The 26,503-nt window shown below is 39.2% G+C and overlaps 1 protein-coding gene across 6 annotated transcripts in view; it reads right to left on the bottom strand.

Moving 5' to 3' along the window:
- Positions 1-4,644: 4,644 nt before the first annotated feature.
- LOC309852897 (uncharacterized protein) overlaps positions 4,645-26,503 on the bottom strand; it is a 38,792-nt gene continuing 16,933 nt past the window's right edge. For 3 of the 6 annotated variants that reach the window (XM_082710366.1, XM_082710368.1, XM_082710369.1), the window contains 4 exons: positions 14,844-14,910; positions 13,205-13,367; positions 13,015-13,125; positions 4,645-6,303 (listed from right to left, as the gene is read on the bottom strand). In XM_082710366.1, coding sequence (XP_082566492.1) covers positions 6,097-6,303; positions 13,015-13,125; positions 13,205-13,367; positions 14,844-14,910 — 548 coding nt within the window. In that variant the 3' untranslated portion in view covers positions 4,645-6,096. Of the gene's footprint in view, positions 6,304-9,238; positions 9,380-13,014; positions 13,126-13,204; positions 13,368-14,843; positions 14,911-26,503 lie in introns of those variants that run through there. The other 3 variants (XM_082710370.1, XM_082710367.1, XM_082710371.1) reach the window with 3 other exon arrangements.

Here is a 26,503-nt window from a genome sequence, read left to right as displayed (position 1 = left end):
GTGGTATAAGAAGATGTGATCCTGTGTATTATAAGAACTTCCCAACATGAAGAATTACTCTGCTCATTTTTCTACTCCATGAAGACTTTGGATCAGAGTCAACAGAATTCATTATTTGGTATCTGTTAAAAGACAGTTTAAAAAAAATATTTTATTTATTCAATTTATTAATTTTATTTAAATTCAATTAGCCAACTTTTGTACATCATTAGTTTTTGATATAATGTTCAATGATATATTAGTTGCATATAACACCCTGTGCTTATTTATTTTAGAGAGAGAGAGAAAGCAAGTGAGAGAGAGTGTGAGTGGGGGGAAGGGCAGAGGGGAGGGTGGGAGAGAATCTCAAGCAGACTCACTGCTCAGCACAGACTCTCCTGCAACGTGGGGTCTGATTCCAAAACCCAAAGATCATGGCCTGAGCAGAAATCAAGAATTGGATGCTTAACTGACTGAGCCCCCCAGGTGCCCCCAAAGATGATTTTATTGAGGTATAATTGCCATACAGCACTATATTAGTTTTAGGTATACAACATAATGATTTGATATTTGTATATATTGTGAAATAATCACCACAATATATCTTCTTGACATCCATTACCATACATAGTTGCAAATTTCGTGTGTGTGTGTGTGTGTGTGTGTGTGTGTGATGAGAAATTTAAAAAAAATTTATTTTTTCAGTGTTTTAAGATTCATTGTTTATGCACCACACCCGGTGCTCCATGCAGTATGTGCCCTCCTTAAGTGATGAGAACTTTTAAGATCTTTTCTGTTAACAACTTTCAAATATGCAATATGATATTATTAATTGTAGTTACCATGTTGTACTTTACAACCCCGTGACTTATATATTTTGTACATGGATGAATAATATTCATATATGTATATATAAAATTCCATTGTGTGTGCATATATATATATATGTATATATGTATATATGGACACTACATTTTCTTTATGCATTCATTTATGCCATGAAGATGTTGTGCTACATTCCACTGGCATCCATGATTTCATTTTTTAAAATTTAATTTTATTTTTTTCAGTGTTCCAAGATTGATTGTTTATGCATCACACCCAGTGCTCTATCAATATGTGCCCTCCATAATTTCTGATGAGAGATGAGCTGATACCTGAAATGTTTGTTCCCATAGGGATGAGGTATCATAATCTCTCATTGCTTTCAGCTTTTTTTTCTTGGTCTTTAGTTATCAGAAGTTTGATTATACTGTCTCTTGGCTCTGATTTGTTTAAGTTGATTCTGCTTGGAGTTACCTCAACTTCTTGAATCTATGTTTTTGTCTTTTGGAAATCTGAGAAATTTTAACCAGTTTTTCCCTCCAAAGAACTTTTCAGTTCCATATTCTCTATCTCCCTCTGGAATTCATTTTTTTCCTGCTAAAACAAATTGAATGTTTATTACTTTTTCTTCTGGCAGCAATGAAAATCACTAGGGAAATTCATTTTTAAAAAAAGTTAAATTCAATTAGCTAACATATAGTACATAATTTGTTTCAGTTGTACAGTTCAATAATTTATCAGTTGCATATAACACTCAGTGCTTATGACCTAGTTACCCCATTCCCCACCCACCACCCCTCCAGTAACCCTCAGCTTATTCTCTAGAATTAAGAGTCTTTCATGGAATTAAAATGTAGAAATATTAGATTTTGGGGGGTAGTCCTGTAGGTTCCTGAGATGCTGATAATTTTTTTGTAGTTTATTTTGTCTTATTCAGATTGCATAAATTATATTGTTTTGTCTTCAGGTTCACTGATATTTCCATTCTTTTGTACCCATTCTGCTAGCAAGCCTAATAAGCCTAATAGAGTTTTCATTTCACTTTTTGTATTTTTCAGGTCTAAATTTCCATTAGGTCTTTGTAATCTGTTTGTTTATCAAAGTTCTCTTTTCTTTTCTAAACTTTCTAATTTTTCATTTGTTTCAGAAAAGTTTGCTTGTAATTATTCATTAGAACATTTTTTATGATTGTTGCTGTAAAATATTTGTCAGGTAATTCTAACATTTGTGTCATCTCAAGTTGAGGTATTCCTGGTTCTTGGTATGACACTGATTTCTTAAATTGTATCCTTGGTCTTTATAGTATTGTGTTTTCAAAGTGGATTTTATTATTAACTTTTCTGTTTTGGAAGACTTTTCTGACATTATGCTGGGAGTTGGGGGAAGAGTGGCCATGTTGTTGCTGGCAAGTAAGGGTGGGGGTGAATTCCCTCTCAGCCTGCTGACGCTCCTGTGTTGGAAGGGTAACTTGTTCCTGGTGGAGTTGAAAGTTCTCCCTCCATGCCAAGCCTCTGTGTACATCACCCTGATGTGGGATTGTAGGGATGCCTTGTAACTGCTCCCCACATGGCCTCTTCTGACACAATGGAAGTCTCTGCCACAAACCCAAGGGGTGGGAAGGAACGCTTCCATCACAGCTGGGCAAGGGTAGAGGTCTGGGCTTCCAGACTTGATCTTTGCTGAGGAAAAGAAGCGTGGGGTCAGTTTTCCTCTGCTGTTTGGTTGGAATAGGGCAGTTACTGCTGAAATACTGTTTTTCCAGGTGCTCCCTTTCCTGGTCCTTTGGATAGGGAGAACTGGCTTTTCTCAGAGACATTTTTTGTTGTCTGCACCTGTTGGCATTTCTGGGCTGCCAGCCTCTTCAGTTCCAAGCCTGGGATAGATGAAGCCAAACAAAAGCTTGTGGGACTCGCCACAGCAGAGCTTTTTGGTCCCAAGGTCCTTGTTCTATCTTCCTTCCCTGTATGTTTTAGAGTGGTGTTTTTGTTTTGTATGAAATTGTTTATATATAATTTAGCTGAAGTTATGTTTTTAAAATAAAGTTTTTCCTACTATGTACTTTGTTTTCAACTTACTCTTTAGTCAGCAATATTTGGAGAGGTTTTACATGTCACTGTATATAGATCCACGTCTTTCTTTTCAGCTGTTGTTGTATACATGTAGATTAGAAAATTTATTTTGCTTTTCTCTTTTTTAATGCACATTTAGATGGCCTCCTGTTTCCTATCTCTAAAATAATGCTGCAGTGAATGTTTCAACAATACCATAAGGAGAACATTTTTAAATTTTCTTAGACTAGGTGGCCTCTATACTGGGTTACAGAGCATATATATTTTACATTGTAATAAATTCTGCAACTCTTCTATGTAATGAGATTGTATCAAATTACCCAGGTGCTATAGGAGAGGATCAATTTTCCACATGCCATCAACACTACTGCTATCATATCTTTTTAAATTTTTCATTTTTAACATGAATAATTTTGTTGATCTGTGGCTTAAGTGACCCTTAGGCTCTTGTTAATCATTTATCTCATTTAGAAGGAAATTAATAGGAGAAAGACACAGGAACTTAAAATTGTCAGGAAGGCATGTCCATTATATATTGTGGACAGGAAAAAAAAATCAAAGACTTCGGGGCGCCTGGGTGGCTCAGTGGGTTAAGCCGCTGCCTTCGGCTCAGGTCATGATCTCAGGGTCCTGGGATCGAGTCCTGCATCGGGCTCTCTGCTCAGCAGGGAGCCTGCTTCCTCCTCTCTCTCTCTGCCTGCCTCTCTGCCTGCTTGTGATCTCTCTATGTTAAATAAATAAATAAAACCTTTAAAAAAATCAAAGACTTCAAGAATATAAGCCAGTCTCTCTGAAGGATGGACAGGTTTTTTTATTGATAGAATGACACAATCAGTCTAGATGATCTGTAAAAGACATTTCAACTTAACAATTCTAAGTTTCTATTTAATTATTAGGAGGCTTAGGGTCTACAGATGTCTTGGAATCTTAAAATTATGTATTATCAAATGTTTTTATTTATCTTAATATAGAATTAGTATTTCATTAACAGTGCTGCAATTTTTATATGTCTTTGTATTTTCACAGTCATCTCTGTGAATTATATACTCCTATATTTTGCATGCCTTATTTTATTCACTGTATTTTTCTCTTCTTTTTCTTTTTAAGGATTTTATTTATTTGACAGGGAGAGATCACATGTAGGCAGAGAGGCAGGCTGGGGGTGGGGAGAAACAGGCTCCCTGCTGAGCAGAGAACCCAACACGGGGCTAGATCCCAGGAACCTGAGACCATGACCTAAACCAAAGGCAGAGGCTTAACTCACTGAGCCACCCAGGCACCCCCACTTTATTTTTCTTACTGACTTTAAGGCATTAAGAATACATATGTGTGTATATATCTATCTATATGTATGTATCTTTTGTTAAATAATTCAATTTTTTTTATTGTATCACATGCATTCAGACTCTGAATATGGTGTCTTCTGTCAATATAAATATTTCTCCCCCCGAAAACCTTGTCACCTGCTTTATTTTTGGAGAAGGGTAAAGGAAGAAGAGAAAATATTCACTTGAATTTGAGGGGCAGCTAAATTGGAAGGGAAACCAATTTGAGGCCTCTAAGATTATTCTGGTAAATAGGGGAATACTGACACTTCCTAGTTTGAAAAGTCAAGAGATAAATATTACCCTAGAGCAAGAACATCCATTTTCACAGGGATAAAAGAATAAAGAACAACAAACACAATAGCAACAGATGGAGTTTTAACAGAGGAAATAAGGCCAAATTTCTCCTTTCAAATACAAAATTTTAATTAAAATATGTTCATAAATCAAAATTATATTCTCTCTTTTAATAAAGTCTTATTTTTAAAGTAATCTCTCTCTTTTTAAATCCAAGTTTAATTTATTGTTATTAGATTCAACAAACATAAAATCTACATTTCAGTAGATACAGAAGAAACATAACCAAAAGGGAAAGAAGAATAACAAAGAATTGCAAAACTAAACATGTTTAGAAGTGTATACACAGGCAATTAATATGGAGAATTATTAATACAATTGTTATTTTTATTTCACAACAATACTAAAGAGTATGCAAGGAAATAATGATGTTCCATATGAAATGCCTCTTCACACAATTTATTTATTTATTTATTTATTTTTACCCAATGTGGTGGTTGAAGTGACCAGCCCAAGATCAAGTGTCACATGCTCGACTGACTTAGCCAGCCAGGTACCCCTAGTCATAGTCTCTCTCTCTCTCTTTTTTAAAATTTATATTTTAATTATTTTTTTATATTATCCCCAGGGATACAGGTCTGTGAATCGCCAGGTTTACACACTTCACAGCACTCACCATACCACATGTCATAGTCCCTCTTGATTCACCCTTGTCTTGTTCTTAACAGGAGCCCTAGGAACCAGAAGAACAGATTGTAATCAGATCCAATCCAGCTGCTTCTTCCAAACTGGACTCTGATGGCTAATAGTCTGGCCTATCTCAGGACTTCCTCAGGGATGGGACTCTGCAGACAAGTTGGCAGGTGGGACAGACACTGAAGATGCATCAGTCGAATAGTCACCTGCTGTGGTGGGTCCTGGATGACTTGCACACCCTGTTCATTGTAGAGCTTTGGGGGGAGTATCTTGGAAAATCCATGCCACTTGATGGTTCTGCATGTCCATGCTCACATGGATAAAGAACAGGGTAAATATCAACCCTATTATAATCGTAATAAAGATGAGCTTGAGGGTGGTATCCCTATAAACTTAAAATTTCATTTTGGTCCAGGTTTTCAATTGACTGTATGCATTTTGCTTTAATCTTGCCTAAGAGATTGCCCCTCATTTTCTAGTATTCTAGAATATTTTAGTATATTTTAATATACCTGGAATTTGTTCAGTAAATAATTTGTCTTAAATGAATAGGCTGTTGTCCTGACATCATTTACTGAGAAAATCTGTGACTTCCCTGACTTCACATGCAATGCTTCACACACTGATTTAGAATGTCATTTTTATGAAACGTTACATTGCTATATGTGACATGTCCTTTATTTTGATTCATAGACTCAACTTATGTTCCTGGAACAATACCACACATTAAGAAATGCCGTGGTTTTGTTTTTATAGATGTTATGAGGCAATTTCTGTGTTTTATGTCCAATAAATTTAAATCTGGGCTTGAATAAAGAGACAAGTTACTTAGAAGGACTATTGCAGCAGGGAGAAGTTTCTGATCTCAGAAGTCGATGAGCATCTCAAAATACAGAAAAACGTTTTTATTTTATAGGGTAAAGGAGGAAGCAGACAGAATAAACAGCATTTTTGGAGGGGAAGCTGGACAAATAAGGGGAAATTATCAGTGTGTTGTGACAAAGAGAGGGTCTTGCTGTGGTCAGCCAATTCCCAGGAAAGGTTGATGTGGGGGGGCATGTTCCACTTTTTTGGTACTTGCTAAGATTTGAGGGTAAGCAGAATTCAGGGGCCTGTAGGAAAGAGAGAGGCCTGATTAATGTTTGGTCAAGACAAAGTAGAGAGTAGGAATAGGCCATTGTGAGTACCTCTTCACCTATTCTTCAAGTGAACTGTCACTCTGTCACATTTTTTCTTCTATACACACTTTATGGCTAGTTTACTAAATTCCACAAAAATGTCTTGGGACTTTTATTGTGATTGCATTGACTGATGAGTTTGGAAATAATAACTTCTTTTTTTTTCTTTTTAAAACTATTTTATCTATTTATTTATGTGTGAGAGAGAGCACACAAGAAGAGAGCAGGAGCAGAGGGAGGAAGAGCAGAAGGAGAGGGACAAGCAGACTCCCACTGAGCAGGAAACCGGACCCTGGGATCATGACCTGAGCTGAAGGCAGATGCTCAACCAACTGAGCTACTCAGGCACCACAGAATTCATAGTCTTTGTGGAACTGAAAAATTATAACTAAGAGTAAATATGCCTCAGGATTTTTTTGTAGTTCAATTTTTTCTTTTTTTAAATTTAATTTTATTTTTTCAGTGTTCCAAGATTCATTGTTTATGCACCACACCCAGTGCTCCATGCAATACGTGCCCTCCTTAATTCCCACCACCAGGCCCTCCAAGCCCCCATTCCTCCTCCCATCCTAAACCCTCAGTTTGTTTCTCAAGTCCAGTCTCTCATGGTTTGGAAATAATACCTTCTTGTTAAAAATTAAAAAAAAAATTATTTATTTGCCAGAGAGAGAGAGAGAGAGAGTACACACAAGCAGGCAGAGAGGCAGGCAGAGGCAGAGAGAGAAGCAGGCTCCCCACTGAAAAAGGAGCCCAATTCGGGACTTGATCCCAGGACCCTGGGGTCATGATCTGAGCCAAAGCCAGTGGCTTAACCAACTGAGCCACCCAGGCATCCCTGGAAATAATAGCTTCTTAAAAATATTAAGACCTCTCCACCCCACCAACATAACTCTTTCTCTAGGTTATGATTTCTTATTTTGCGCTTGACAGTTTTCTTCCTGAGAAACTACATGCATTTCTTGTAGGATGGTTCTCAGGTACTTAGAAGATTTAGTTTTGAATTTTAATTTATTTTTAAATTTAATTAATTAATTTTATTTATTTTAATTTTAAATTTTTTTAAAATTTATTTTTTATTTATTTTCAGCATACCAGTATTCATTATTTTGGCATCACACCAGTGCTCCATGCAATCCATGCCCTCTATAATACCCACCATCTGGTACTCTGACCTCCCACCCCTGCCCCTTCAAAACCCTCAGATTGTTTTTCAGAGTCCATAGTCTCTCATGGTTCACCTCCCCTTCCAATTTCCCTCAACTTCCTTCTCCTCTCCATCTCCCCTTGTCCTCCATGCTATTTGTTATGCTCCACAAATAAGTGAAACCATATGATAATTGACTCTCTCTGCTTGACTTATTTCACTCAGCATAATCTCTTCCAGTCTCGTCCATGTTGCTACAAAAGTTGGGTATTCGTCCTTTCTGATGGAGGCATAATACTCCATAGTGTATATGGACCACATCTTCCTTATTCATTCAACCATTGAAGGGCATCTTGGTTCTTTCCACAGTTTGGCGACCGTGGCCATTGCTGCTATAAACATTGGGGAACAGATGGCCCTTCTTTTCACGACATTTGTATCTTTGAGGTAAATACCCAGGAGTGCAACTGCAGGGTCATAGAGAAGCTCTATTTTTAATTTCTTGAGGAATCTCCACACTGTTCTCCAAAGTGGCTGCACCAAATTGCATTCCCACCAACAGTATAAGAAGGTTCCCCTTTCTCCTCATCCTCTCGAACACACGTTGTTTCCTGTCTTGCTAATTTTGGCCATTCTGACTGGTGTAAGGTGGTATCTCAATGTGGTTTTAATTTGACTCTCACTAATGGCTAGTGATGATGAACATTTTTTCATGTGTCTGATAGCCATTTGTATGTCTTGATTGGAGAAGTGTCTGTTCATATCTTCTGCCCATTTTTTGATATGATTATCTGTTTTGTGTGTTAAGTTTGAGATGTTCTTTATAGATCCTGGATATCAACTTTTGTCTGTACTGTCATTTGCAAATATCTTCTCCCATTCCATGGGTTGCCTCTTTGTTTTCTTGACTGTTTCCTTTGCTGTGCGATCTTGATGAAGTCCCAAAAGTTCGTTTTTGCTTTTGTTTTCTTTGCCTTTGGAGACATATCTTGAAAGAACTTGTTGTGGCTGATATCAAAGAGGTTACTGTCTATGTTCTCTTCTAGGATTCTGATGGACTCCTGTCTCACATTGAGATCTTTTATCCATTTTGAGTTTATCTTTGTGTATGGTGTAAGAGAATGGTCGAGTTTCATTCTTCTACATATAGCTGTCCAATTTTCCCAGCACCATTTATTGAAGAGACTGTCTTTTTCCACTGTATATTTTTTCCTGCTTTGTTGAAGGTTAATTGACCATAGAATTGAGGGTCCATATTGGGCTCTACTCTGTTCCACTGGTCTATGTGTCTGTTTTTATGCCAGTACGATGCTGTCTTGGTGATCACAGCTTTGTAGTAAAGCTTGAAATCAGGTAACATGACTCCTCCAGTTTTATTTTTGTTTTTCAACATTTCCTTAGTGATTCGGCATCTCTTCTGATTCCATACAAATTTTAGGATTATTTGCTCCAGCTCTTTGAAAAATACCAGTGGAATTTTTATTGGAATGGCATTAAAAGTATAGATTGCTCTAGGCAGTATAGACATTTTAACAATGTTTATTCTTCCGATACAAGAGCATGGAATGGTCTTCCATCTTTTTGTGTTTTCTTCAATTTCTTTCATGGGTGTTCCATAGTTCCCTGAGTACAGATTCTTTACCTCTTTGGTTAGGTTTATTCCCAGGTATTTTATGGTTCTTGGTACTATAGTAAATGGAATCAATTCTCTAATTTCCCTTTCTGTATTTTCATTGTTAGTGTATCAAAAAGTCACTGATTTCTTTATGTTGACTTTGTATCCTGCCACACTACTGAATTGCTGTATGAGTTTCAGTAGTTTGGGGGTGGAGTCTTTTGGGTTTTCCATATAAAGAATCAAATCATCTGTGAAGAGAGAGAGTTTGACTTCTTCATTGCCAATTTGGATACTTTTTATTTCTCTTTATTGTCTGATTGCTGTTGCTTATATTTTGCTTTTTAGCAATGGTATTCTTGTCTTTATCAGGAGAGGGAACCTTATTTAAAACACTTTAAAATTTATTTATTTATTTATTAAAGATTTTATTTATTTATTTGACCGAGAGAGACAGGAGTTAGGCAGTGTGTGTGTGTGTGGGGGGGGGGGAGCAGGCTCCCTGCTGAGCAGAGAGCCTGATGTGGGGCTCAATCCCAAGACACTGAGATCCTGACCTGAGCCAAAGACAGAGGCTTAACCCACTGCACCACCTATGTGCCCATAAAAATTTATTAAAAAAATTTTTTTTGAGATAGAAAAAGAGAGAGAGAGAGAGAGCGTATAGGGAGGGAAGGTCAGAGGGAGAAGCAGCCTCCCTGTTGAGCAGGGAGCCCCAGGTGGCACTCAGTCCTGACTCCAGGATCATCATCTGAGCCAAAGGCAATCGTTTAACCAACTTACCCACCCATGTGCCCTAAAACTTTGTTTTTGATAACAAGTAAAAGCATGCATACATTTTGTTAAAAACATACTACCACAAACACAAGAGATATCTGATTGATCTTCACCTTGACCTAACCTCCCTTGCATAAGTATTCTCTAATATCAACAAATTATATTTTGTTCTGCCAGACTAGAATCTATAACTTAATTATGAAAAGTTAGATAAAATCATATCTGCATAAACATTAAACTGTGAATAATTCTAAGGTTTTAAAATTATACAGTATTGTGTTATGAATACCTAACCACTTGTACATGGAAATTTTTCCATGTCAACATAGGTAGAAGTGATTTGGTCTTTGTGTCCGTGAACTGACATTCCTTAAAACCAAAATAGCTTTTCATTTCCTATTGATGGTTCACTTGAGTGTCTTGTGCTTTTCTTCCTTCCAGTGCTTCAACAAACACACTTAGGTCATCATTCCCTTTGGGCTCTTTGGGCTTTGAGGCTTTTAAGAGCAGAGAAGATGGCATGCATTCCCCTGGATGAAGAAGAAATTCCTTAGCTGGGTCTCAGCCCTTTGTGGTTGATTCCTGGAAGTTGGAAACCTTAGAATCTGGGAACTAGAAGTTTGTGACTTTAGGAGGCTGGGTACCAGAACCCCTTGCTTACTGTACCTGGAGATCCAAGACCATTGATCTGCAGTAAGTGGAATTGAAATTTCAGAAGAGATTATGCTGAGTGAAATAAGTCAAGCAGAGACAGTCAATTATCATATGGTTTCACTTATTTGTGGAGCATAACAAATAGCATGGAGGACAAGAGGATGTGGGATATATGAGAAATTGGAAGAATAGGCTAGAAAGGAATTGGAGAGATTCAGAGAATGGCGGAGACTTTTGTGGACCAGAGGGATGAGCCAGAATGGTTGAGGGGTCCTGATGAGAGAATGTGAGGGCCTGATAGTGAGAAGAGGGGTGGGGTGCGGTCATGGAGGAGCTACGTAGGAGGAATTGGAAGCTGTGCTGGAAAGAGTCAGGGAGAATAGTGAGAGGGCTTTGAAATGAGGAAGTTAACACATATGATATAAAATAGTTTGTCTACAGTGTAATAAGCAGCAAATAGCTGAGCGAACAGCTGAATATTTGAATTCAGCCCAATAAAAACTGAATTTCCCAGCTGCTAAAACATTCTAAGAGTGTGCTAGAAGATCAGTCTGGGATTTCTGCTTGGGACTTTGTTTTGTAGGGTTATTTTTGTGGGGAAGGACTTGTTTTTGGGGAGTATCTGCATGTTGGGAATAGTACTGTATACTGTCTGCTTCAAGAAACAGCTAGAGACTTCCACATAGTGAATTGAGATCACATTGCTATATTGTGGGTGACTGGATGTTGTTCATGCCTCTTCTTTACCTAGATCCAAAGGAAAGTCTATGTCTTGTGGAGGATTAATGGTTTCTAGGGAAAAAGATTGCTTGGAAAATAACTGATATGGAAAATATAAACACACCAAGAAAAGTGCATTGCCCCCATAATCTGGAGAAGGCCCTTCTAGATGTGAACACTGCAACGTGAAAAGTAGATAGTTATCCACATCATGTGAATTTCTTTCTTGTGCTTTTCAGCAACTAAGAATTTTCTTTTTATTTTTCAATCAAAAATATGTGAACTTTCTCTTTTTAAATAGTGTTAACAGTGTATATATACAGAAAAATAGGAAGAATCTCCCCCATATCCCATGACTGCCTTCTCCAATACACAGGCATGATGTACACTTTGAAATGTACTCACTAACTTTCTTAAACATTAATCTACATACATCATAAAATCTATGAGAAAAGAAGTGTTTTTAGAATGAAGTCAGGTAGCATAGTTGAAATATAAAGAAGATGAAGAAAGCTCAGGTAGAAAGTTAGCAAGTTTTCCAGGGAATGTTGAGTCATAGAAGTCAGACTCACAAGAGGAGTATTTCAAAATAGAGGATGCAAACAGCATCCAGTCCTCCCAAGACTACCAACTCCTACCAAGAAACCTAAGAGGACCAAAAGATATTTAAAAGTGGAGAACATTGGAGGCCCAAGAGATAGCTCTTTTGGTAGAATGATGGAGGTAAAAATCTAGGTTTGAAAATCTGGAGGAAGAAGAGGGAGGACCAAACATATAAAATTAATACTTCAGATTCAGAGATTTAACATGTTGCAATGCTGGTGGAAAGGACGTTATTGAGGACATGAGACCAAATATATTAGAGAGAAAGTGTGCGATTGGTAATGTCAACTTACTGAGAAGTCAAGAGAAGTGCTGGTGGAAGGATTAGCCATAAAAGGTAGGAAGCATATTTTGTCTATCTGTGGTGACAAGGTGGAATGAAGAGACAATGAACAAAATGCCAAATGGCTGGTGTTTTTGAGAGTTCAAAATTGATCTTGTTTTTTACTGCTGACTCCTGTTTTCTATATGAAGAAGTCAGTAAGAACATCTGCTGAGAAGAGGAAAGAGTTTGAAGGATGGGATTTTGATGAGTAGAGCATTTGGGAAGGAACAGTTTTAGAAGGAGGACAAACAAGTGGTGCAGAGATGGGCAGATGATTTTCCAGGGAGGGTGGGGGGGCACTGAAGTCGGGGAAAAGTAAGGGAGGCTGAAGACCTCGCATAATTGACATAAACCCTCTGAGTCTAACTTTCTTTCCAGAGTGACCTGGAATAAAGAATGGGCGGTGACTGTGCAGTTTGTGCATTACTGCTCCAGATCATTAATTTATAATTATTTAGCTGACCAAGCCTCCCTCTCTGCTTATAAGTATCTGTCTTTTGTTATCTCCTAACCAAGTACAATTAGAAACCATATGCAACATGTCACACAAAGTGGATGCTCTACAATTTTGGGGAAAGAGGGCAGTCTTTTGCAAGGGTCAATGTGAGCATAGAACCTCAGCAAGGGTAAGTGTAGGAAGACATCATTTGAAGACAGAGAAGTGACCTCAGGTATGTCCAAGGGTAAACTAAGAGTGAACCATCCAAGAGCATTGCCTGCTATATACCCAGGTTGTCCAGTGAGGCAGACATAGCTTCTTAAGAGGACTTGTTAGTGAAGTGTTTTGGGAACACTGCATAATCTTACCACACTGTGTTTGGAGGCATCAGACATGGTCCCACTTGAGAGCATGTACTTCTCAGACTCAGCTTTTGTTTTCCTGATCCCTTTGAACCATTTCTTGTATTGTTCCTGTACCTGTAGAGTCAGAAAATGCCTGGGTCACTGAAGGGAGTGAGCATAGGAAGGGTCCTGGGTAGGAACTGGAAAGTAGTACCTGCTGACTGAGGATGCAGTACACCAGGAAGATGTAGATGCCCTGCAGGCTGTTGATGATAGTGAAGCAGTAAGCCATGACATGGGCAGCTGGACCCACCTGCCGGTGGATCCATGTGCAGCCCAAGATGAGCAGCTGAGCTGTGGCTTTAAATGTTAGCATCCTGGGTAGGAGGAGGAAGGAGGTCAGGATGCATCCAGTGCAACCCAACCAGGGCTGGTTTCATGTTCACTCCATGATGCTTCTGACTGAGCTGGGATCAACTTTGACCTTTGTTGTCAATGATCCCCTAAAGAGAAATACTATTTGGGTCCAGGATGGCATTTGACTAGGACTGGGGATAATGTTGACACTCAAGAATGTGAGTCTCAAGAAGATCATGATGTTTCATGAAGATCCCTAATTTTGTTCAGCTGATTTTACTGAGAATGTTCTATGCACCTGGCTCTAGGCTGGGGCTAGGGCATTCAAAAGAACAAAGAACAAGACCTCTGTTCTTACAGACCTTAAAATCTGGTGGAAAGTCAAGAACATATGATCACTTATAACATTTGCAAAGTGAGGTACTTCTTTCCATCCAGGGCTGTTCCTGTCCTCACCCTCTCCATGAACTGAGCCAGGGTATGCTTTACACGGAATAGAGGCCATTGACTCTGTGTAAAGTTGAGGAAACCAGAGGACATCTCCAAACTCTTAGAGGATGTGATATGAGGATGATGAAGCTGAGTCCACCAGGTGCAAGAGAAGAGGAAAACAGAGGGCAGAGCTTGCATGAAGGCGTGGGCATGGTAGGGTGTGCTGTTACATTATTTCTTAAAAATAACTGTTATGTTATTTCTTGAGTGTGTTATAAGGATATGAATGTTCACAGGATCTTTTCCCATAGATTCCTGATAGCAATCTCTGCTTATCAGAACAAAGTCAATTCTCTCTGTAGCTGAAGTAGTTTGTTGAGGTTGTGCACAGATGGAATGTTTTTGGTATGGGTGTCAGCAACAAACCACAAAATCTGAGCTGGCTTCCAAGGAGGGTTGCTGCCCTTCTCTCTTCCTGTCCCCTCAGGAGTCCTATGAAGGGACGCCAGAGCCCTGGAGGCGTGAGGACAATGTTCTGTCTGGGGCATGGTGTGCCCCTGTGACCCATCCTCACCTTGTGTTCTGGAGGGTGGACACATCGCTGTTGAGTGAGGAGAGGTTCTTTTTCACAATACAGAAGGTCATCAGAAAGAAAACCAAATTAATCTGAAGAAAACCCACAGGCATTTTAACTACACTCTACATTTGGAAAATCCTAGCTCACCCAGCTGCTAATGTGGCAGGGAAGAAGGTTTTGTGCTTCATAACTGTCCTAGAAAAGCAGAACAAACACCTACTAAATCAGGCCCATGTTTGTCCTGTAACTTCAGTGACTTCAATTCAGTTTGCATGGGAATTCCAAATTTTAGCAGTGGAAATGCTACGTCTCAGGAAACACCTGATTCCTGGTTTTACAGTGGGAATTCCCACCACCTGGGAGTCCCTCATCCATCCTGGGCCAACTGGAATGATTGCTCACCGAGTCTGTCACCCTTCTGATACACCTGATTTTTTAATGACCCTCGTTGGGCAAGTGGGCTATTCTGATGTCATCTATTACTCACAAAGAAGATGGCACAGATGGATCCAAGGAAGGTCCATATGAATCCTTTGTCTGTGTGGAGCCAGCATCTAAGAGAAAGATAGGAAGACATGCAAAAGAACATGGGCCTTTATGGATAAAGGATTGATAAATAAACATACCATTCCCCTCCTAATGTTTCCTCCTGCCTCCTTCATCATTGTTATTAATTAGTATTATTTTACTGTTGCTGTTGTTGTGTAAGAACATTGAACATAAGATCTATCCTCATAACAGAATTTCAGAATACAATACAGTACTACCAGCTGTAATCACAATTGTTTATAATTGAAATCTCGACCCTATTTATCTTATAATACTGAAACTTTGTATATGCCTTTGGTAGTGGTCATTGTTCTATGAGTGTATACTTATCCCCAAAAGCATTGTATACATTCAGTATGTTCAGCTTATACCATGTGAAGCATTCTGTAATAATGTTTTTAAGAAACATAAATTCCTTTCAAGGAGCATTTTTAGGTCTTGGTCTTCAGAAATGTTGGCAGAAATAAGAGAAATTAAAAAAAAAATAAATAAGAGAAATTAAAAAAAAACCATTTTTTCCCAATTTTTTTCAGTGTTCCAGAATTTATTGTTTATGCACCACACCCAGTGCTCCATGCAATACCTGCCCTCCCTAATACCCATCACCAGGCTCAGCCAACCTCCCACCTCTCTTCTTTCTAAAACCCTCAGATTGTTTCTCAGAGTCCATAGTCTTTCATGGTTATCTCCCCCTCCAATTTCCCCCAACTCCCTTCTCCTCTCCATCTCCTCATATCCTTTGTGTTACTCCTTATGCTCCACAAATAAGCAAAACCACATGTTAATTATCTCTCTCTGCTTGACATAAGAAATAAATGAATTTTTGCCAGCATTTCTAAAGACCAAGACTTAAAAGAGCTCCTTGAAAGGAAGGAATTTATGTTTCTTAAAAACAACTTTACTACAGAATGGTTCACATGGAATAAGCTGAACATACTTAAAAATGTTGGCAGAAATAAGTGGATTTTTCCTGAAATTGCACTATTAGATATTTATCCCAAAGATACAGATGTAGTGAAAATAAGGTCCATCTATACCCCAATGTTCAGAGCAGCAATGTCCACAGTCGCCAAACTGTGGAAAGAACCAAAGTGCCCTTCAATGGATGATTGGATAAAGAAGATATGGTCCATGTATACTATGTATACATCAGAAAGGATGAATACCCAACTTTTGTATCAACATGGATAAGACTGGAGGAGATTATGTTGAGTGAGATAATTCAAGCAGAGGTAGTCAATTATATGGTTTCACTTATTTGTGGAGCATAAGGAATAACATGGAAGAGGAGAAGTGAGTTGGGGGAAATTAGAGAGGGAAATGAACCATGGGAGAATGTGGGCTCTGAGAAACAAACTGAGGGTTTTGGAGAGAAGAGAAGTGGGAGGTTGGCTGAGCCTAGTGATGGGTATTATGGAGGGCAGGTATTGCACGGAGCACTGGGTGTGGTGCATAAACAATGAATTCTGGGTCGAGGAGTCAAGATGGTGGAGAAGTAGCAGGCTGAGACTACTTCAGTTAGCAGGAGATTAGCTAGCTAGTTTATCTAAAGATTTCAAAAACCTGCAAATCCATTGGCAGATTGAAGAGAAGAAGAACAGCAATTCTAGAAACAGAAAAACAACCACTTTCTGAAAGGTAGGACTGGCAGAGAAGTGAATCCAAAGCGACGGGAAGATAGACCCCGGGGGGAGGGGCCAGCTCCTGGCAAGCTGCAGAGCAATGGAGCATAAAATCAGGACTTTTAAAGTCTGTTCCGCTGAGGGACATCGCTCCAGAGAAGCGATGGTGAAGACCATGCGGGGCCAGTGTGGTCTCAGGTCCTGCAGGGTCACAGAAGGATCGGGGGGTGTCTGAGTGTCGCAGAGCTTGCAGGTATTGAACGGGGAAGCTGGCTATAGAGACAGAGCCAACAGTAAGCTCACAGCTCGGGGTTACCTTGAACACATCGCAGGCTCGGTGAGCTCAGAGCGCAGCCAGAGGTCAGGCAGACGGGAGTTACTGGGCGCTGTTCTCTGAGGGTGCACTGAGGAATGGGGCCCTGGGCTCAAGGCTGCTCTGGGATGGAGACTAGGAGGCCGCCATTTGTATTCCAGTCCTGTGGAATCTACGGAAAATGCTCAGGGAACAAAAGCTTCTGAAAGCAAACCCAAGTGGATTACTCAGCCCGGCCCCTGGTAAGGGCGGTGCAATTCCGCCTGGGGAAAAGACACTTGAGAATCACTACAACAGGCCCCTCCCCCAGAAGATCAACAAGAAATCCAGCCAAGACCAAGTTCACCTACCAAGGAGTACAGTTTCAATACCAAGGAGAGCAGCAGAATTCCAGAGGAGGAGAAAGCAAAGCACGGAACTCATGGCTTTTTCCCTGTGATTTTTTAGTCTTGCAGTTAATTTAATATTTTTTCTTTTTCATTTTTTTCTCTTCTTCTGCTAAATTTTAAAAACTTTTACCCTTTTCTTTTTTAACGTTTTTTAACTAGTTTATCTAGTATATATATTTTTCCTTTTTTATACTTTTCTTTGTTTTCTTTTTAAAATTATTTTCTTTTCTTTCTTTTTCTTTCTTTCTTTCTGAACCTCTTTTTATCCCCTTTCTCCCCCTTCACGATTTGGGATCTATTCTGATTTGGTTAAAGCATATTTTCCTGGGGTTGTTGCCACCCTTTTAGAATTTTACTTACTCCTTCATATACTCTTATCTGGACAAAATGACAAGGCAGAAAAATTTACCACAAAAAAAAGAAGAGGCAGTACTGAAGGCTAGGGACCTAATCAATACAGACATTGGTAAAATGTCAGATCTAGAGTTCAGAATGACAATTCCCAAGGTTCTAGCCGGACTCGAAAAAGGCATGGAAGATATTAGAGAAACCCTCTCTGGAGATATAAAAGCCCTTTCTGGAGAAATAAAAGAACTAAAATCTAACCAAGTTGAAATAAAAAAAGCAATTAATGAGGCGCAATAAAAAATGGAGGCTCTCACAGCTAGAATAAATGAAGCAGAAGAAAGAATTAGCGATATAGAAGACCAAATGACAGAGAATAAAGAAGCTGAGCAAAAGAGGGACAAACAGCTACTGGACCATGAGGGGAGAATTCTAGAGATAAGTGACACCATAAGACGAAACAACATTAGAATAATTGGGATTCCAGAAGAAGAAGAAAGAGAGAGGGGAGCAGAAGGTTTACTGGAGAGAATTATTGGAGAGAATTTCCCCAATATGGCAAAGGGAACAAGCATCAAAATTCAGGAGGTCCAGAGAACGCCCCTCAAAATCAATAAGAATAGGCCCACACCCCGTCACCTAATAGTAAAATTTACAAGTCTTAGTGACAAAGAGAAAATCTTGAAAGAAGCCCAGGAAAAGAAGTCTGTAACATACAATGGTAAAAATATTAGGTTGGCAGTGGACTTATCCACAGAGACCTGGCAGGCCATAAAGAGCTGGAATGATATATTCAGAGCACTAAACAAGAAAAACATGCAGCCAAGTATACTATATCCAGCTAGGCTATCATTGAAAATAGAAGGAGAGATTAAAAGCTTCCAGGACAAACAAAAATTGAAAGAATTTGCAAACAACAAACCAGCTCTACATGAAATATTGAAAAGGATCCTCTAAGCAAAGAGAGAGCCTACAAGTGGTAGATCAGAAAGGAACAGAGACCATATACAGTAACAGTCACCTTACCGGCAATACAATGGCACTAGTTACCCTGAATCTTAATGGGCTAAATACCCCAATCAAAAGACACAGGGTATCAGAATGGATAAAAAAAAAAAACAAAACAAAAACCCATCTATATGTTGCCTCCAAGAAACTCATTTTAAGCTCGAAGACACCTCCAGATTTAAAATGAGGGGGTGGAAAAGAATTTACCATGCTAATGGACATCAGAAGAAAGCAGGAGTGGCAATCCTTATATCAGATCAATTAGATTTTAAACCAAAAACTATAATAAGAGATGAGGAAGGACACTATATCATACTCAAAGGGTCTGTCCAACAAGAAGATCTAACAATTTTAAATATCTATGCCCCTAATGTGGGAGCAGCCAACTATATAAACCAATTAATAACAAAATCAAAGAAACACATCAACAATAATACGATAATAGTAGGGGACTTTAACACTCCCCTCACTGACAAGGACAGATTATCCAAGCAAAAGATCAACAAGAAAATAAAGGCCTTAAACGACACACTGGACCAGATGGACATCACAGATATATTCAGAACATTTCATCCCAAAGCAACAGAATACACATTCTTCTCTAGTGCACATGGAACATTCTCCAGAATAGATCACATCCTTGGTCCTAAATCAGGACTCAACCGGTATCAAAAGATTGGGATCATTCCCTGCATATTTTCAGACCACAATGCTCTGAAGCTAGAACTCAACCACAAGAGGAAGTTTGGAAAAAACCCAAATACATGGAGACTAAACAGCATCCTTCTAAAGAATGAATGGGTCAACCGGGAAATTAAAGAAGAATTGAAAAAATTCATGGAAACAAATGATAATGAAAATACAATGGTTCAAAATCTGTGGGACACAACAAAGGCAGTCCTGAGAGGAAAATATATAGTGGTACAAGCCTTTCTCAAGAAATAAGAAAGGTCTCAGGTACACACCCTAACCCTACACCTAAAGGAGCTGGAGAAAGAAGAAAGAAACCCTAAGCCCAGCAGGAGAAGAGATATCATAAAGATCAGAGCAGAAATCATTGATATAGAAACCAAAAAAACAATAGAACAAATCAACGAAACTAGGAGCTGGTTCTTTGAAAGAATTAATAAAATTGATAACCCCCTGGTCAGACTTATCAAAAAGAAAAGAGAAAGGACCCAAATAAATAAAATAATGAATGAAAGAGGAGAGATTACAACTAACACCAAAGAAATACAAACAATTATAAGACCATACTATGAGCAACTCTACGCCAACAAATTTGACAATCTGGAAGAAATGGATGCATTCCTAGAAACATATAAACTACCACAACTGAACCAGGAAGAAATAGAAAGCCTGAACAGACCCATAACCAGTAAGGAGATTGAAACAGTCATTAAAAGTCTCCAAACAAACAAAAGCCCAGGGCCAGATGGCTTCCCAGGGGAATTCTACAAAACATTAAAAAAAAAAAAAAACTAATTCCTATTCTCCTGAAACTGTTCCAAAAAATAGAAATGGAAGGAAAACTTCCAAACTCATTTTATGAGGCCAGCATCAGCTTGATCCTAAAACCAGACAAGGATCCTATCAAAAAAGAGAGCTATAGACCAATATCCTTGATGAACACAGATGTGAAAATTCTCACCAAAATACTAGCCAATAGGATTCAACAGTACATTAAAAGGATCATTCACCACGCCCAGGTGGGATTTATTCCAGGGCTGCAAGGTTGGTTCAACATCCGCAAATCAGTCAATGTGATACAACACATCAATAAAAGAAAGAACAAGGACCATATGATACTATCAATAGATGTTGAAAAAGCATTTGACAAAGTACAGCATCCCTTCTTGATCAAAACTCTTCAAAGTGTAGGGATAGAGGGCACATACTTCAATATTATCAAAGCCATCTATGAAAAACCCACTGTAAATATCATTCTCAATGGAGAAAAACTGAAAGCTTTTCCGCTAAGGTCAGGAACACAGCAGGGATGTCCATTATCACCACTGCTATTCAACATAGTACTAGAAGTCCTAACCTCAGCAATCAGATAACAAAAGGAAATTAAAGGCATTCAAATTGGCAAAGAAGAAGTCAAACTATCACTCTTCACAGATGATATGATACTATATGTGGAAAACCCAAAAGACTCCACTCCAAAACTGCTAGAACTTGTACAGGAATTCAGTAAAGTGTCAGGATATAAAATCAATGCACAGAAATCAGTTGCATTTCTCTACACCAACAACAGGACAGAAGAAGGAGAAATTAAGGAGTCCATCGCATTTACAATTTCACCCCAAACCATAAGATACCTAGGAATAAACCTAACCAAAGAGGCACAGAATCTATACTCAGAAAACTATAAAGTACTCATGAAAGAAATTGAGGAAGACACAAAGAAATGGAAAAATGTTCCATTCTCTTGGATTGGAAGAATAAATATTGTGAAAATGTCTATGCTACCTAAAGCAATCTACACATTTAATGCAATTCCTATCAAAGTACCACCCATTTTTTTCAAAGAAATGGAACAAATCATTCTAAAATTTATATGGAACCAGAAATGACCTCGAATAGCCAAAGGAATATTGAAAAAGAAAGCCAAAGTTGGTGGCATCACAATCCGGACTTCAAGCTCTATTACAAAGCTGTCATCATCAAGACAGCATGGTACTGGCACAAAAACAGACACATAGGTCAACGGAACAGAATAGAGAGCCCAGAAATAGACCCTCAACTCTATGGTCAACTAATCTTCGACAAAGCAGGAAAGAATGTCCAATGGAAAAAAGACAACCTCTTCAATAAATGGTGTTGGGAAAATTGGACAGCCACATGCAGAAAAATGAAATTGGAGCATTTCCTTATACCACACACAAAAATAGACTCAACATGGTTGAAGGACCTCAATATGAGAAAAGAATCCATCAAAATCCTTGAGGAGAACACAGGGAGCAGCCTCTTCGACCTCAGCCGCAGCAACATCTTCCTAGGAACATCGCCAAAGGGAAGTGAAGTAAGGGCAAAAATGAACTATTGGGATTTCATCAAGATCAAAAGCTTTTGCACAGCAAAGGAAACAGTTAACAAAACCAAAAGACAACTGACAGAATGGGAGAAGATATTTGCAAATGACATATCAGATAAAGGACTAGTGTCCAGAATCTATAAATAACTTAGCAAACTCAACACCCAAAGAACAAATAATCCAATCAAGAAATGGGCAGATGACATGAACAGACATTTCTGCAAAGAAGACATCCAGATGGCCAACAGACACATGAAAAAGTGTTCCATATCACTCGGCATCAGGGAAATACAAATCAAAACCACAATGAGATATCACTTCACACCAGTCAGAATGGCTAAAATCAACAAGTCAGGAAATGACAGATGCTGGTGAGGATGCGGAGAAGGGGGAACCCTCCTACACTGTCGGTGGGATTGCAAGCTGGTGCAACCACTCTGGAAAACAGCATGGAGGTTCCTCAAAATGTTGAAAATAGAACTTCCCTATGACACAGCAATTGCACTACTGGGTTTACCTTAAATATACAAATGTAGTGATCTGAAGGGGCATGTGTACCGGAATGTTTATAGCAGCAATGTCCATAATAGCCAAACTATGGAAAGAACCTAGATGTCCATCAACAGATGAATGGACAAGGAAGAAGTGGTATATATACACAATGGAATACCATGCAGCCATCAAAAGAAATGAAATCTTGCCATTTGTGACAAGATGGATGGAACTAGAGCATATTATGCTTAGCGAAATAAGTCAAGCAGAGAAAGACAACTATCATATGATCTCCCTGATATGAGGAAGTGGTGATGCAACATGGGGGCTTAAGTGGGTAGGAGAAGAATAAATGAAACAAGATGGGATTGGGAGGGAGACAAACCATAAGTGACTCTTAATCTCACAAAACAAACTGAGGGTTGCTGGGGGGGAGGGGGGTTGGGAGAAAGGGCGTGGGGTTATGGACATTGGGGAGGGTATGTGCTATGGTGAGTGCTGTGAAGTGTGTAAACCTCGCGATTCACTGACCTATACTTCTGGGGATAAAAATATATTATATGTTTATAAAAAATAAAAAAAAATTAAAAAAAAGAATAAACAAGGTCTGTGGGACTCGCACTAAAATCCCTACTTCTAAAAAAAATAAAACCCAATGAATTCTGGAACACTGAATAAAATTTAAAGTATAAAAAAATATAAAAAAGGAATCAAATTGGTAAAAATATATTTTGGACAAATATGAAGTGTAACCTCTGTGTCAGGATCTGTAGTTGGCTTTGAAGTCCCAGATGTGGTTAGGTTAGAGTGTTCTCAGTACTCAGGGAGACACCAATGAAGATGGAGAATCAACAATTAGAAAATAAACAACATCAAGATGATGAACTTTATGATCATGTATGAAGATCTTTGAGGATATGTAGCTGGATCCATAATATACTTGGGGTATAGGAGATCCCAATAGTTGGAGGAAGTTTCCCTGAAGGAACTGAAATTTTTTTGTTTTGTTTGTATTTGAAAATTTTTATTTAAATTCAATATAGTGTATACTGTATTAGTGGTTGTAGTGGTAGAATTTAGTGATTCATCAGTTTCAAAAAACACCCAGTGCACATTACTTCAAGTGCCCTCATTAATGCCCATCATCTAATTAGCCCATACTCCCACACATCTCCTCTCCAGCAGCCCTACATCTGTTTCCTATAGTTAAGTGTCAGAGAAGGTCAAATGTACCCACCAGGAAGCATCAAAGTGAAGTTTCAAAGGTAGGTGCTGGCAAAGAAAGCAGCTGCTGTCTACTCTTGTAAGTGGGTTTTACTGGAACACACACTCATCCCTCCCAAACTGTCTATGGTTTTGTTTACGCTCTGAGGACAGAGCTGAGTGGCTGCCACAGAGACCATAGGACCCACAAAGCTGGAAATATTGATTATATGGCCATTTATGGAAAAAGTTTGCTGACCTTTATGCTTAACTCCCCAGGAATGCCAGATGGCCAGGGCTTGCTGATGCAGCTGAGCACTTGTGTCATCAAGATAGGCACATAGTGTGAGCGCCAGACTGGATGTGACTCCAGTTCTGCCACCAACCAGCTGTGTGACCTTGGCCATGTTAGTTAATCTCCTTCTGCCTCAGTTCCTTATCTGTCACATGGTCCAATACCAGTTTCTACTGCACAGGTTGTTGCGGGAATGATTTGCGCTGACACGTGAAAAATATTTAGTACAGTGATTATACACCAGGAGTGATTTTTTCATCTTAGTTCTGGTCACAGTTATTTTGCCATCCAAATGACCATTTGTTTATTTTAAAATTAGGATAGAGAAGAAATTTACACAAATCATTGTCTGCCTTTATGTCAATTTTGTTTTCTGGATTTTAAAATAACCCCCTAAATGAATACAATAAATATTTTATTAATAGGAATATATGAGATTCAATTAATGTTTACTAATACATAGTAATTGACTAATGATGAGTAAGTTAGTCATTATTTATTGATTAATGACTAGTAACTTAGTACATGACTAATACATAGTCATTTATATAATATACACTGAATATTTAAAATATTTGAAGAATAGAGAATCTAGAAATGGACCCTCAACTCTATGGTCAATTGATTTTTCGAAAAAGTGGGAAAGAATATCCAGTGGAAAAGGGACAGTCTCTTCCGCAAACCGTGTTGGGAAAATTGGATAGCCACATGCAGAAGAATGAATGTGGACCAGTTTCTTACACCAGACACAAAGACAAGCTCAAAGTGGATGACAGACAGGAGGGGGGGACAAGATGGCAGGGTAGTAGGAAGAGGCGCCTTTTGTGCCTGTACCCCAAAGTAGCTGATTACCTACCAAAGAACTTTGATCACCCATGAAATCAGCCTGAGATCAGAATTATACACGTCTGGATCTCTACAGGGCCAGAAGACGTCAGTGGGCAGGTAAAGAGGAGTGGGAACGGAGGACTGATATCAGAAGATAAACAAAAGGGGGAGGGAGCCACCAGAGGTGACTGGTTGGAAAGTAATACCCCAATACGAGCGAGAGTGCCCTGTGTCTGGGGACCAGCATTAACTTGGAGATTGGCTGAAAGCACTCCAAAGAGCAAAGGATCACGGGGGGGGGGGGGGATTGTGGGAATCGGGGCAGCTAGGGACAGGGGCTTAAGTCCCCGATCCTAGGACAGCCTCCCCTGGTGCTGAGGCAGAGAGATGTGGCAGAGAAACCAGGTCTTGGTCCCTAAGCCACCAGCACACCCAAGAACATGTGGGGTCCATTTCCTGTGAGGGCATGGGAGCCACGCTGGGCGGCAGATCCCGCGAGCCCTGCTATAGAGCCTGAGATACTCCCCTGAGAGAGGTACAAAGGCCCAGCCAGTGCACTTTGATATGCGCCATTGTTTCAGAACCTAAGACACCTGCACCAAACTCTCCCCCAAGAGAGATGCACCGAAGGCCCAGTATGGTGCTTTCAGACCTGCGCCCTGTTCTCAGAGCCTGAGACCGGCGTGCGACCCACAGTCTCCCCTGAAATTGGTGCGCGCAAGCTGGGCGCTCTTAGATCCAGAAAGACCAGACACTCCCAGCCCAGGCCAGTGGGAAAATCTCAGTGTGAATATTGCTTGGAAACTCTCTGGTGGTCTGGAGCTGCCCAGACAGCCACCACTGCCTTGGCTTTGGATACAAGCAAAAGATTCTGCATCCCCAGGGACCGCGACTTGGAACCTGCTCTGCCAGTGGCCAAGGGGGAACTTATTTAGGCTCTGCAGCCAGACTGAGGCTTCTCTCTGAGAGGGAGATCAGGGTGCGGTTTGTTTTCCTCTAAAACTACAAAAACTATCAAAATCAGTCAAAGTGAGAGAAAAAAAAAGTAAACAAACATAAAAACTGCCAGAGAACAAAAGCCTGAAAAAAAAAAAAAAAAACAGTTTCCTCAGAGCCCACCCCCTTGAGGGGGGAAGGAGGACTTAACTCAGGGAACATCATTGACTGAAAACCCACGTGGCAGGCCCCTCCCCCAGAAAACAAACCAAGAAAGAAAGAAAAAAAAGAAACAACTACTACTTCATAGGAAAACTTTTATTTTTTACTCTTTCCCACTATTCTGGTTCATTTTTTTTAATACATAGGTAATTTTTTTAACCTATTTACCATCACAGTGAGCTGTCCAGTACATCAAATTCCATAATACCCTTCTAACCTGAACTTTTTGATACATACACTTATGTTTTTCTTTTGCATTTCTATTTTTTGAATTCCTTTTTTTAAAATTTTAGTTTAGTTTAGTGCTCGCTTCAGCAGCACATATACTAAAATTTTAGTTTAGTTTAGTCTAGTTTATTCCTTTTTATTTCTATCTTCCAATATTCATATAGAATTAAACTTCAAAGTAATCCCCTTTCCCCAATCAATACTAACCCTATAGGTAAACCAATTTTTAATCCCCCTTTATCTTAGGAAAGTTGAATCCTTTTTTTTTTTTTTTAAAGATTTTATTTATTTATTTATTTGACAGAGAGAGATCCCAGGAGACAGAGAGGCAGGCAGAGAGAGAGAGAGGGAAGCAGGCTCCCTGCTGAGCAGAGAGCCCGATGCGGGTCTCGATCCCAGGACCCTGAGATCATGACCTGAGCCGAAGGCAGCGGCTTAACCCACTGAGCCACCCAGGTGCCCAGAAAGTTGAATCCTTTAACAAAGACATCAAGATACATCCAGGAAGAATCAAAACAACCTTCCTCGCACACACTGAAAATTTATAACCACTCTCCCATCTTTTTCTTCCACCAGTGTTCTGTGTTTTTGTGTTTGTCCTGATAGCATATAAATCTTACACTTGGGGTTCTTTTTGACGAAGTTCTTTCTTTATTTGTATATATATATATTTTCTC

Source organism: Mustela nivalis (assembly GCF_964662115.1).
Source record: "Mustela nivalis genome assembly, chromosome: 1".
Lineage (NCBI taxonomy): Eukaryota > Metazoa > Chordata > Mammalia > Carnivora > Mustelidae > Mustela > Mustela nivalis.
This window is presented reverse-complemented; position numbering and strand designations above follow the sequence as displayed.